The following is a 14,141-nucleotide window of genomic DNA, read 5'->3' on the forward strand; positions in this document are numbered from 1 at the left end:
CAGCAGAAATTGGATTCTATACAAGAGGAGAGTTTGACACTGCCAGCAATTAAAATACAGACTACTATAAGTATATGCTTACACATAAAAACACACACTAATATACTGTGTCCAGGCTGTGTGGCTGTTGGAGTAGAGGGGAGTATCAGCAGCCCGGCTCTGACAGCTTATCCCAGGCCACGGCGCTGGGGACGGGGTTGGGGGGGTTGGTTGTGGTGGTGGTGGTGGTTTGGGCGGGTGTGGATTAACCTCTATGTTTAATAGAAATGGGAGGAGGGGTGGAGGGATTTAGAAGCAGTACTGCCATTATAGGCCATTTTTACAGTGGAGTGAAGGATAGCCAGTTAATCCTGTTTACTTTCTATATCCTCTGAGATTTGTGTGTGTGTGTGTGTGTGTGTATACACATGCATTTTCCTGTGACTATCAGACACAATACAGAGGTTGCCACTTTACAGAAAACAGTGAAACAGTTGATTAAGTGAGGTCATGGAGCCATACAATAAGCCAAGCCACTTAATCCCCAGAATGACTACATTGGGAATACCAATCCTACAGATGGACTCGGCTGGAAGACGATCTTGGAGACTGGCTTTATTAAAGTCAGTTTAACATCTTGCATCTTTATAGTATCGACTATAAAGATGAGTTTATACCCGTTTGCACATTTTTTTTTTAAATGAGTCACAGTTTTTATGTGCCACTATTTTAACCTAAGTCCCTTTTTTGCCTATTTTAACCATAAAAGGACCAGAAAATGTCCTTCGAGGAAGTGCTTTTGCCCATTTTTCCAGAATAACCGTCAATATCTGGCAGTTATTTACAATTGACCGCATGTTAAAATACTTTTTTGACAATTTAAAATGAAGAAAAACAAGTGGTTGCACATGAACACCATGATTTTGAGTGTTCAATTTGAAATTGGAACAGTTTAACTCATCTTTAATACAACATTTATTTGAGTCTTTGCCTCAATGCACAAAAACAGGCCAAAACAATGTTACAAGCTCTGACTTGCCGGCTTCCTGAGACAGCGCCAGTCAAATTACCGTAATAACCACACGTTGGCTTTGACATTACATTACATTACATGTCATTTAGCAGACGCTTTTATCCAAAGCGACTTACAATGGAATTGAGTACAATCAGCCAGGGGTGGAGTTGAACTTGTGACCATTGCGACCATGGCGTCACACAGGGTACCGGTCTTAACCACTGAGCCACTCTACCCCCATGCAACTTCTCAGCTTTCAGAAAACCGTTGGAATTTTACCCGACAGCACAAACTGTCGCGTAATTACGGTAATGCAAAGTGCACTTGTGCAAACGTGTTGCCTGCGATACGCTCGGTGTTAAGGGGTTTTAAACTTTTAAGCTGCAGTGTGAATCCTTAGAAGGTGAACAGGAATAAAACAAGGCAGACAGGGAAAGGTCATTACGCTGTTTCCATAAACTATTTACATTCTTAAAGCAAAGCAACAACATGTGAAGTGGTTTCTGCCTTTCCTGTCGGGAGCTTCTCACGTCCTCTTTTACCTGCCACGACGACTGCCTTTGGCTCAGTCATTAGATTAAGACTGATATCTTTAGCACCTCATCAAAATGGGAAAAAACCTTCACGGGTCTGTCTATTATTTGCTCTCTCGTTATCTGGAATGTGTATTTTGACTGGAAGCGGTTGAATTTGACGGGGGGTAAAGGACGCACCGCGCGGTGGCATGCTGCCCCTTTTTGAATGATTACAGCTACAACAGGAGATATGGTTTCAGGAGAAAACATGACGCAGGACAACAAGGATACAGTGGCCAAATACATTGTACTTGTCAACTTTAATTAACTAATGGGGCTTGCTCAAAATCTACAAGGGACTCTACAAGGACTTGCCTTAAATTTTTTAAAACCCTCATCATATTAATTGAGGGTTCGGTAGAGACAAGAAATAGGTGATGCGCAGTGTCTCTCTCCGGCTGAAGATGTATAATGATGGAGCATGGCTACAAGGACAGGTTTAGAGCTTAGTTAGATATTTATAAATGTAGTCTTTTTTCGATATGTCGATGGATAAAATATGGTGATATTAAAGTATATATAAAAATAAAATAAAAGCGAGGGGGGCAAGAACAGGTTTGACATGACACTGTGTGTTATACAGATGGTGCCTCAGAGGGCACCTGAAGAAAATGTGTATTTTGCTGGATTCAGGTCTTCTAGGTGATTTTTCTACCTTTTAGCTTTACCGTCGCTGAATAGCGTGTAAAACAGGAGAAAGAGCCCGAGCATAAAGCCAGCACTAGATGTGATGTATTCACATTTTAGTCACCGTGTCAGCTTTCTATGTTGTCACACGTTGACAGAAGACTCGCGGCTTGTCTCGAGGCCACTGAAGTCAGTGTGTCAAGCTGAATCATCCCGAGTCGGCTGAATTGATTCCATTGAAGCACATCACAGGTTATATTTACCTCCCACTATCACAGCTTAGCGGGGGCAATTGAATGGCAGGAACATAAGATTAGTGATATGTAAAGAGTTAAAGCGCTCCAGTGGCAAAGTCTGCCGGTGTGTGTTTCTGTGCCTGCACCTGTGTGAGGACGAAAGGAGCATGTGGATGCCTAGAAGTTTGGAAGTGCCATCTTTTCAAGGATTATATGGATAATACTACAAGGATTAATAATATAATACATTATGTATCCTGCTGCTGTATTTCACAGACTGTACAACACTTCTGCAGGTCATTTTAGGGAAAGCAGTTGAGTCAAAAGCACTCTTTAGCTCTTTAAACACTTAAAGGAATAGTTCACCAATTTGCATTTAGCTTTGTATGACGAGAATAGGGCTAGTATATTTGAAAAATGGTGCTTTCCAACCTCAGTTTCCCCTGAGTTGAGAAATATCTTCATTCTTTTTCTTTGTTACGTGCCCACCAGTGACACTTGGTCCTGTTAGCATAACTGTTAGCAAAGATGGCGGACACTGTTTACATTCTGGTAATGAGGTCCCGTCCCCCTACGAGTGGGTCTGAAAAGTGCGGAATTAGCGTTGCAGTTTCAAGGCTCGTACCAAGTGTCACTGGTGAGCACGTAACAAAGAAAAAGAATGAAGATATTTCTCAACTCAGGGGAAACTTCAAAAATACTACCCCTATTCTAGTAATACAAAGCTTTATCAATTATCAACCCTTTTTTTATGTCCAATGTTCATAATTGAAATACCAGTTCAAGTCATCAACAGAGCCTAATTTATCTTGACCCTACTAATAAACAAGCAATAAATACAGTGCACTTTAATATCAGCACTGTGCCATCATCATCATCACTGAATATTCTCTTTTTTTTGGTAATTCATTTATTGAATAAATCATTGTTTCCAAAAATGCTACCATTATAAAATAAAAACAAAAAACAAACAGCTTTTAGTGTATTATTACTGTATAACAAAACAAAAAAAAAAAAAAAAAAGTCGAGTGTCGTTGAATGCACTCAAGGATACACACTTCCATTTGCCTCAGTTGTCGTCCTGATATGAAGGACGATGGGGGGAGTAAGAGCAAGACAAGGTAGGTGGGGAGGTATGGGAGGAATGAGGGATGCAGTGAGGGAGAGAGAAAGGGAGTGGTAGAAAGATAGGTCGGAGTGGAGGGAGGAGGATTGTCAGCGAGAGGAGATAAGTAGGTTAAACTTCCTGAGCTCAAAATAGCTATCTTCTCCATCACATGGTAGCCAGGCTGCCCAGGGGAACCTGGTCTTCCACAGCAGAGCCTCAGCACACTCTGGTCTATTCTCTCTCTCCCTCTTTCTGTTTTTCCCTTTTCTCACCATGTTCACACACAAAACACAGCCTCATGCTGTACCTCCTCCGACTGCAACATGGTCTCATGTGTTTATGACAAGGCATTCTCCTTCTTTGTGGCGTCATTTCACACGACGAAACAGACTCTAAATCTAGTCGCGTACTCTAAGTGAACCAATAAAGAAAACACCGTTTGGCAAATTCTCACAAAAGCTACACATGTATTAATCGTAAATGTCAAGTAAGAATGTAATGAATTCATTTCCGTTTTGTTTGTATAGCTCCGATTTGTAATATGCTTTGTCTCGAGGCACTTTACATTGTAAGATCGAGACCTTGCAATTACACAGTGAGCGAGCAAGCGAGCAACAGTCGGGAGAAAATGAAGGCTACAACTATCTGCCTCGACCGGTTTTGGGTAGGAGAGTGGAGAGAAAGATGATAGAGCGGAGATAGAGAGGAAGAGTTGCATGCAACAGGTGTATTTCAGCAAACAATAACATGACTAGCAATTATGGATGGATCCAGGATGTGACATGCCTCTGGGATAGGTTTCAGCTTCTCATGTGATCCTCAGAAAAGGGAAAGCCGCAGATGAAGGATGGATGAGGATACTCATAAAAAAACACATGATATGATATATTGAAATCGTAATACTCGTAGTAAGTGAGCTGCGGTGTCAAGCCCGCATGTGGAAGCTGTGGAATCAGGGATACCTGAGGAAGAGCACAAACTAGGGGGGGATTCTGTCACTTGTTGGCTAAACGCTCACTTATGACAAAGAACGAGAAAGAAAGAATGAAACGGAATTGGCTTTGTGTGCCAGTGTGTGAGAGAGAGAATGTGTGTATTGTTCTAATTCCCCGTGCATCCTCATGTTATATACTTTGACCCTTCACTCCACATAATATCAAACACGGAGCCTTATTCTTTGACCTTTCTCTAGATACAGATGCTTGTCTTATCTTGTCTTTTTTCCCCCTCTTTTCTGTGCCTCTTCTTTCTCAGTTTTGATCATATTTCACCTCCGTTCTTCTCTAATGTGTCAGTTTGTGCACAGTATTGGTATTCCAGCCTATTTCCTCTAGAGAAATTGACTTCCTTTGGTCGGGCCACAGAAAACCACTAAAAGGGAATCTTTTGCTCTCTCTTTTTTTTTTTACCTTCATGTTCTTTTTTTACCCTCCTGCACTCTACTCTCTCTCTTCCTTATGCTTAACTCTTCCCGCTCCATCTCTTTCTTTTCCATTTGCATTTATTTATCCTTTTCTCTCTTACTTACTTCTCTCCTCTTGAATAGACACACACACGTGCAGGTTCAATTGCTTGGCACACCTCCCTGGTCGTGCCTTTGTGTGACCGTGTACTTTATTTCCAGTAAGCAACACCTTGGCTACGTGTGTGTAAATCTCTAATGAGAGGGACGTTTAGCCACCCTGGGAGGAAAACCGCGTGATTGAGAACTTAAAAGCAGGCCAACTCTCAAGCATGGCGGGGCGTATGCTCGCCGTGCAGCTTCATCTGTTCCACGCCTCATCCTTTCAAAGGCACCTCAAGAGAGGCAAAGTGTACGTCCATTGTACACCATGACCTAAAACAGTTAATTATGTGCTGCGGTCTTGGGCTTTTACCCTTGTACATGTGAAATCATGCAGCGGTAGCAAATAGGTGAACAGTGGGGTGCAAATGAGGATTTTGTTTGGCTTGTGTTACACTGGCTTGGGCATATTCTCGCTCGGCAGTGGAATGAAGTCCTTAACGTGATATTGTAAATGAAATTCTGGTTTACAAACTTACAAACGATGACTTAGCACATACACATGCCTACACCTACTTTAATTAAAGGTTATTTTTGAGTCCGCTCAAAAGGGCACCTTCCACGTACATGTTACTTTCCCTTGGATTTTAAGGTGCTTACTAATAGCTTGAGAATATTTCGTATTTTAGTCTGCATTCGTGAAGAATGGATATATACGGTTTTTGCGAGGAGGTCATTCTACGAAAAACCTCATACGGTTTTACTCTTCTACACATGAGCCGTCAAGAAACAGCCCAGTGGCGAGGCTCACTGTTGATGCAGAGAATGCACTTGACAGAGTGGAGTGGGAATTTTTAACATAATGCCCTGGAAGCTTTTGCTTTGGGGTCAGGATTTATCAACTGTTAATATGTTATCGAAATAGAACATTCGTCTTTAGCAAGGGACACATTTGTCTCATAGATGGTATAGATAACTGTTGCTTTCTCTGCTTTTATTTTGAAATCATTGAAAACCACTAGATTTAGATTTATTATAATCTTTTTTTCTTTTTTGCTGCTTATTTTAACCATAAAAGGGCCAGAAAATGTCCTGTGAGTAAGTGCTTTTGTTCATTTTCAACACCTGGAAGTTATTTACAATTTACTGCATGTTAAGAAGGTACAGTTAAAAGTCAAGGAACATTGGATTTTAGCCTTTTATTTAAAAAAAAACCCACTGTAGTTGTACGTGAATATTAGATTATGACTTTTCATTTTGCAATTTGACCAGTATAAAACATACTTCCATTGGAATTTGTGATATTTGATAAAAAAAACGATTAACTCTTTGAGTAAATTTTTAATTTCATTAAACATCTACATTTCAGGGGGCAAAAGTCGCCCCCTGGTGCCGATAAATACGACTAGGCTCACTTATTAGAGTTACAGGTTCAGTACAAACAGGCCTTATCACTGCAACTAAAATATCGGGCACAATAAATGTGCATGGTCATGTGATACTTGGATACGTCCAACACGCTGCAAAGAGAAGCCAAAACGATATGATCGGTGTACTACTTTTGACAAATAACACCTTTCACAATAGTGTCATTATATTTTATTCGGCTCCATCAAACAGACTTGTGCAATTCTAATTAAAAAGGTAATTGCACATAATTAACAGGCTATCATTAAACGGAGCTAGCAAAGGGGGCTTGCAACTGAGGGACTTTAACCGTTAATAGATAACGTAAGTGCAAAGCTGGAAAAGTGCCAACGATTCATTTAATCTGCGCTGGCAACATCAAAGTAGCCAGATTTATTCCAAATGTAGCTATCACTTTCCCTCGCTCATCAAATCTGTCTATAACTAACAGATAAGCCTGTGCACAGCACTGCATCTTATGGTAAAACCCTACATTTGCAGGCAGCAATTCAGACTGTTAGTCATGGACAAACACGGATGACTAACGCGCGGCGTTGTTTGCCTTTCACTGTGATTTTGCTAATGAGAATGTTTTTGTTCAGGAATTTCACTCGTCAGAGGAATATTGGTGGTCTGATTATGATATTTATGTATTTTTGAGTATTTGTTATTCACGATTTAAGCCGAGTAGAGTGCAAATACATTCAAAGAGTAAACACGCATGTTGACTTTGAGTAGTTAAGCGAGGCACAGTCACAAAAGAATTCCTTTTTACCCGGAAAAAGGCCACACCATAGAGAGTGGATAACACTCAAGGTCTACAAGGTCTTGCAGTCAAATATTAACTATCAGTTTTCCTTTCTCTGTCTCTCCTTTTCACTCTCTTCAGGACATGGGTCCTTCAAGTATACCCTCTGTACCCCTCATGGTGGGCTGTGGAGTTTCCTGCACCGCTCTGCTCATCCTGCTGCTAATCTACGCTGCCTTTTGGAGGTATGAACACACACACACAGACAGACACACAAGCCACGTTGTCATACATGTGTCCTCAGCTGTATCAGGACTGTACCGGGGCCTGAGGAGCAAATGGTTGAATTACAGCAGGGGTTAGTAATTAGATTTTTTTTGTAACACATGTGGCAGATGGCAAAATAAGCTAATAACTCTGCCATGTCGAAAAGAGTTGTTGTTCAGTCCATCACTGTGTCATTAATACTTAAATCACACGCCTGTCCCCTCTGGCTCTGTTTCTCTCTCTCCCTCTCTCTCCCTCTCTCTTCCTCTGCTGTGTAGGTATATCCGTTCGGAGAGGTCCATCATCTTGGTGAATTTCTGCCTCTCCATCCTGGCCTCCAATTTGTTGATTTTGGTGGGACAATCTCAAACACTCAGCAAGGTGAGGCACTGAAATGTGCCAAAAATTGCACTGTCAAAAGATCTCAAAAGTGCATTAACGCAGCGAACCTACTCGCATGATTCCAGTAACACTGCTTGAGACTAAGTAGAAGCCCACATTTTCTTTGGAAAGGGACTGTGTGACGGTGACAATCGATCATGATCCTTTCTTCTTTTCTTTTCTTTTTTTTGTGTAAGGTCTCCGAATGTTTTTTTTTTTTTAATCTTACTTTTGCATTGTTTATCTTCTCTCTTCAGGGCCTTTGTACTGTGACTGCTGCCTTCCTGCATTTCTTCTTCTTGGCGTCGTTCTGTTGGGTGCTGACAGAAGCGTGGCAGTCCTATTTGGCCGTCATCGGCAAATTGAGATCGCGGCTCATCCGCAAGCGTTTTCTGTGCCTCGGCTGGGGTGAGCGTCCACGAGCCCTTGCATCACACTTCCCACCGAAATGTCTGCGGTGTCAATTTTGGCGACCGCTCTTTGAAACAGGCGTGTTTTTATCTTTATACAAAAAAACTAATGGGTTATGAAAGCTTCCTCCATTTCTGACTCAGACTGATCTTTCCAATAGAATGAATTCTTCAGAATTCAATAAAACTGAACTTGGTACAAAGGTTATTTAAAGATTTCAGACATTTTAATCCAGTGTTGGTGAAATTTCAGCATAACATTTGTCATGCAGTATAGCTGCACCTCATACAGGTGCAGTCCTCGTCTGTTGCAAGGTTCGCAGAGAGAACGCTGTGTTACCCTTGATGCCTGAGTATAACATATCACATATAGCTCTCATGTCACCCTGCCCCGCAGTAATTCAAACTCTTTTTTTTTTTTTTTTTGTTACCCCACTGATGCACTTTCCATTCCAGCTCTGCACTTAACACCGCTGCACTTACATGGTCTCGACAGCAGAAGCTACATCCACTTACCGTTCTTGAGACTAATGTTCAGATTTACCTTGAGACGAGATGAAAATCGTATAATACCATGAAGACAAATGATTCCGTCTGCTTTGTTCTGTTTTATCCCCCAAGATATCCCACAATGATATTCACTGAGCAAAACAGGCAGGGACGCTTTACTCGAATTATGCTTAAAATTCATCAGTATTGTCCTTTTTTTCCCCCTCTTTGCTGTATGTTTTGTTTTTGCGTGTTAAAGCAAACGTTTCACTGCGCTGTTCATTCAGAGTACAGACACCAGTCAGCCTCTGTGTCACTTCATTGAGCTGCCATTTCATTGTTCCACAACAAGCACCATCTTAGGGGACAATCAAATTGTGTGATAAAAATCTACACAGGCCTGGCAAGATGCTTTGAGATAGCTCGAGAAATGACAACTGCTAACACACGCAAGCACGCATGCACGCACATGCTGTCTGTTCATTTCACTTGATATTGATCCCACCTAGTCTAATCTGCCAAGTCACTGATGCCCTGATACAGATCAGGGTGAATGTATAGATGTTGAACAGTCACAGATAGAGAGATACTGACTGTGTGTGCGTGCGTGTGTGTGCAGTGTCAGCTATAGAACCACCCTGCAGACGTACAAATGCTCATGAAATGCATGAGCAAGGTGGAGGGGATCAAACAGCCTATCCTCCTCTCATCCCTTTTTGCAATTTTCCCCTCAAATTATGTGATTGAAATCTGTTGCCATGGAAACAGGAGATGGGGGTGTGCGTGTGTGTTTGACTGCATCCTTGTTGGTTTAGAAGGAAAGTGTGCATGCCTGATGTATTGACACGCGTTTCCCGTTTTTAGACACGCAAGATTTGCGTTGTTGTGCCACGGAAACTTTGCACTTGCTAGTTAGTGGACCGCCTTGGCTCCCCACCATCTTATTTGTTAATGTTAATGTGACTTTCTCTAATTGCTTTTCATTTGCAACCATAATCACAGCTTTGTTAATTGCATAAATGTTTGCGGAGCCGAGCTCGTTACAGGCCGAGTGTTCCTTCTTTTCCTGGCTGCGCCCTCGCTGACACTCAGTCTCACTCACATTTACACTCACACCCACTCCCCCGCGCTCACATACAGATTGCTTGAGTTAGCTAATTAATGCGTGACTTATTGACCACACCAAGCTCTTTCCTCACACTTTCATAAACTCGCTCTGCCTCACGTGCTCTCACCCCTCTGTGTTTCGCACACTTCAGGCGGCGGGCGGCGGCGTGCGCATGATGGCAGTCGCCGTCATGAATTTTAATCCTTGCCCATGTTTCTTGTCTGTGGTAAGACCTTTTAGAGCACATGCAGAGCACATGCAGGCTTACCTGCTGCAGTGCAGTGTCACATGTGCACATATTACACATTATTGCATGGTTACTTGGCGTTTGAATAGTCCCATGGAGTTGTACACACCGGAAATTTATTATCTCCATGCGTCCCTATCTATGGTTCCTTTCATTCCCTGTTTCACCACTTTTGATCTCACTCTCTGTTCCTCTGCAGGTCTTCCAGCTCTCGTCGTTGCCGTGTCGGTGGGTTTCACCAGAGCAAGAGGTTACGGCACAGCCAGCTAGTGAGTAATGTTCCCTTTTACTGCTTGAGCTAATATTGAATGAAGGTTTCAGGCTAAGGTATGGTTTTGTTTTACAAATTATTAAGGAGCGAGTGTCGCTGAACCAGTGAATCAATAAAGCTCAATGTCAATTTGACATTCGGTTTTCGTTCCTTCATCGGTCTATTCGGTTTCTTTTCATGTTTAAAAGGTGTCAAAGGGCAACTAGAGACTCTCCCAGCATGCAGTTGGTGAAATGCAAAACGTGATTTTAGATTAGTTTGTGCTCAGCTTTTTTTTTTCTATTCATTAAAGACCCTGAAAACCAGGATTGAAATATGTTTAAGCTTTTCTCCGTCATGTCAAATAACCATCTTGTAATTTAACACTGGAAAAGAAGCACAAGTATCATTTAAATAACATCGCTGAGTATCATTTATGAGATTTCAATCGTCCAAGGCACTAAGGCCAAGGTCTGAATCTGCTTCACGAGAATTTTGAACCGCCGTTGGTCGTCCTGTTGAGTAGACAGTAGTCTTGGGAATGGTATTGAATTTGAATAGTCAAAACCTCTGTGTTAGTTCCTGTTACACACGCACACAAAATCAAATTCACGTCATGAACAAAGCAAATTCCAGCTTAGGAGAAAAGCACATGTGAACAGCTGACTCGCGCACACATCTCATTAAGATTGGGGGTTTTTATTCCCTGTAGAAAAAAAAAATCAATATCATTCAGGTGAAAGCATTATTTACCTTTCATGTTCTCAAAACATGCTGGTTAATGGTGCTGTTGACTGCATGAAAACACATTAAAATAAGCTCTCAAATGTGCTCTCTCTCTCTCGCTTAACGCTCTCTGTCTTTACTCAACATTTCATTAATAAGACTGTGTGTGTGTGTGCGTGTGTGTGTTTTCCTCCCTTTGCCTCCTCTTTATTCGGCCGCAATTACAGGCAAAGCCCTCACTTTGCTCTCGTGACATTACTGGAGGACACATTTAGACTTGTTAAGTCTCAATGGCTTTCGTACCATGTACAGGTTGAGAAAATGTTTCAGGTAGTGTGCATAATGACTTTGCTCAGCACTTCTGGCAATATTTACGGAAATAGGCACTTACCTGCCAATAGAAGTGACTGCTTTATTGCTCACAAAGGCTATTTGAGTAAATGTGTTTTGTTTGTTTGTTTCATACTTGTGGTTAAGAACGTAGAACCTTAAGTTATAAAAAAAAAACGTAAGCTTCCTTTATTTGAATGTGTATTCCCTCCGATAGTTGTTTTTATGGGTAAATCTGATTATGCAGGAGGAACAAAGCTGAAGGACTGAGTTATGACACACATGCATGTGCCAAAGTCATTTTTTGACTACATTTAATAAACATACATTGAGTTAGACCAGAGTCAGTGGAGTGATGTTGTTCATACCAATGATTTTTACAGTTTCTGTGCATAACAACATTTGCTCTGTTCTATTCCCTTAGCTGCTGGTTATCCTTAGAGGGCGGTCTGCTTTATGCCTTCGTTGGGCCTGCTGCAGTCATTGTGTTGGTGAGTCTGCCCAACATAACTTCTCTTCACTCTACAGTGGCACCAGTCTCTCTGCCTTTGCATGTCACATCATATAACCCCGTGAATATTCTGCCAAGTGACCCCCCCAAGCTTGTTGACCTCGGACAATTTTCCCCAGCCCCTTCACTTCCACACGCACGCGTGAGCGTACACACGCCCCGGGTATCCACGACAGAACGATAAGCTGACTCTTTTGACCCTTGAGTCAAAAAATGTCACTCCAAAAAAAGGCAACTAAAATCCCGCAGACACACAGGCTCACCCAGCAAAGCAACACATGTTCTAGCCCAGCAGCAAAAGCTGTCACTCACTTTATTTCATAAAACCAAATGTTTTGGGTTTTTTTACGAAAAAACTGCTTTTAGAAACAAATGTGCATTTAACAGTGTGTGTCTCAATTATGATTGTCTTTGTTTTTGTTAATTGCTGTAAAATTGATTGCGTCTCAGTCGTGTTTTATTCAGCTGACACTGTGGCTGTTTCTACTGTTAGTTCACTATTTGCCCTGCATAAATCCAGAGGTGGACATTTTCACCAGTGGGCCTAAGAAGTCTGGATTTTTAGCTAATAGCTGCCACCGGTGGGGTGCAGCGACGGCTACACATTGGCAAGCAAAGCTGCAGAACCGCTCTTGGGAGAGGAGTAAGGATTCATATAATGAATGTAATAACTACAAATAGAACCAATTTAAAATGCTTAAGGTATTGTAAATCATCAGTACGGTTAATAAAGTCCAATCCTAAGACATAGCATCTCATCTTATAAATGAGAGATTGACCAGTGGTACCTCATAGAAGTGAAACAGACCAGTGCAAAATGTCTTCTGGGTTAAAAGCAGTCCTACCTATTGTACATAAGATTATTGTTGCAAACCAGGCCATGTGAAATTAGTGAGACAGTGTCTTCCAACTTGGTTGTGATTTCTATCTTTCTCTTGCTCATCAGTTTAAGTTAGCTCATTAGTAATGAGTTAGGATTAGGGTTAGGACACTCCATTACAAGCCCCAGAGTTTGGTCAACAGGACATATAAGTTTGACTTGAATATTGTTGAAATCATTGTTTGTTTGTTGCCCATCACAAGTGAAATGTTGCTTGCCTTGGTTTGACCAACAGCATGTATGGTACATGTTAGGAAGGATGCATAGATAACGCTGAAATATTACAATACTATTATTATTTAAAATAATACACACAGTCAAAAGATTGTTTTGCCTATTCGCAATACTGCGTGAAAGTATCCATAGTTGTTGCTTTATGCTTAATGCGATCTTAAAATTCTAATGAAATTAAGGTTGGGGGTGTGTAATCTTCATGTGAGGGAGATGAAAAGTTGTAGCTATCAAACCAAAGGACAGTTTGGTAAGTTTTTTTTTGTTTTTTGTTTTTTTATCGCTGTCTGGTGTTTATTGGGAGGTTTCCAGCTCCCATCATTTCTGCCTCCACAATGTCAATGTGTACTCCACACCCCAGCTGTTATGTGTTGGTCCCTAGCCCCCTGGTGTTGTTGCTGAGGCCCCACTCTAACAAACAGCTGTAATGAGAGTAGGGCGTCGGGCAGAGAAACACAGACCTTCCCACAGGACTCTTCTCTAATTAATGAACCTGGCCTTGGGCAAATACCAGAGCAAGATGACGCTTACTCACATAGCTGTGGACAGACATGACTGGCATAACAATGGCGCTATCTGGCACATCGTAGGTAGCTGTCAGCAACAGCACATGAGAGGGAACGAGATCAGAGATACGGTTTCCAGCAAATTGTACAAGCTGCCAGATGCACCATACCGTCAGATGTGGCAAAGAAATAGGCCTCAAGTTTAAATGTGCTTTTGTGCGAAAGGCTTCAAAACCTGAACATTTGAAAGTCAGAGTTAAAGCTGCTCAAATACTCCTTTCTAGCAAATGTGTGTAAGCAGACACTCTGATACAGACCTTGATTTTATGTACTGGGAAATCAGAGGGAGATGTGCGATCACACACGTGGGACTGACCGTTGGATTATAAATAACATGTTGCTGGCATAGAACACATCCCAGATGGGTTGGATTTAAGAGTGGAAGAGGTCTACATGTTGCAAGCGTTGGCTCGTATCTGTCTGCATGTATCTGTGTCTAATACATCTGTATCACTGGGTCACTATAGCCAGATGTTTGGGAAGCTTAGCTATAGTACGGGCTTCTCATTAGTAAGCAAAGACAGGATTAATAGCACTGTTTTTTGT

At 41.6% G+C, this 14,141-nt stretch overlaps 1 protein-coding gene across 8 annotated transcripts in view; it reads left to right on the forward strand.

The window, feature by feature from the left end:
• Positions 1 to 7,343: 7,343 nt before the first annotated feature.
• Positions 7,344 to 14,141, forward strand: part of LOC122786316 (adhesion G protein-coupled receptor B2-like) — a 38,208-nt gene continuing 31,410 nt past the window's right edge. For 7 of the 8 annotated variants that reach the window (XM_044052527.1, XM_044052530.1, XM_044052528.1 and 4 more), the window contains exons 1-5: positions 7,344 to 7,444; positions 7,745 to 7,847; positions 8,105 to 8,255; positions 10,301 to 10,370; positions 11,832 to 11,898. In XM_044052527.1, coding sequence (XP_043908462.1) covers positions 7,344 to 7,444; positions 7,745 to 7,847; positions 8,105 to 8,255; positions 10,301 to 10,370; positions 11,832 to 11,898 — 492 coding nt within the window. The remainder of the gene's footprint in view (positions 7,445 to 7,744; positions 7,848 to 8,104; positions 8,256 to 10,300; positions 10,371 to 11,831; positions 11,899 to 14,141) is intronic. The other variant, XM_044052529.1, reaches the window with a different exon arrangement.

The sequence above is a fragment of the Solea senegalensis genome, linkage group LG20, assembly GCF_019176455.1.
Source record: "Solea senegalensis isolate Sse05_10M linkage group LG20, IFAPA_SoseM_1, whole genome shotgun sequence".
Lineage (NCBI taxonomy): Eukaryota > Metazoa > Chordata > Actinopteri > Pleuronectiformes > Soleidae > Solea > Solea senegalensis.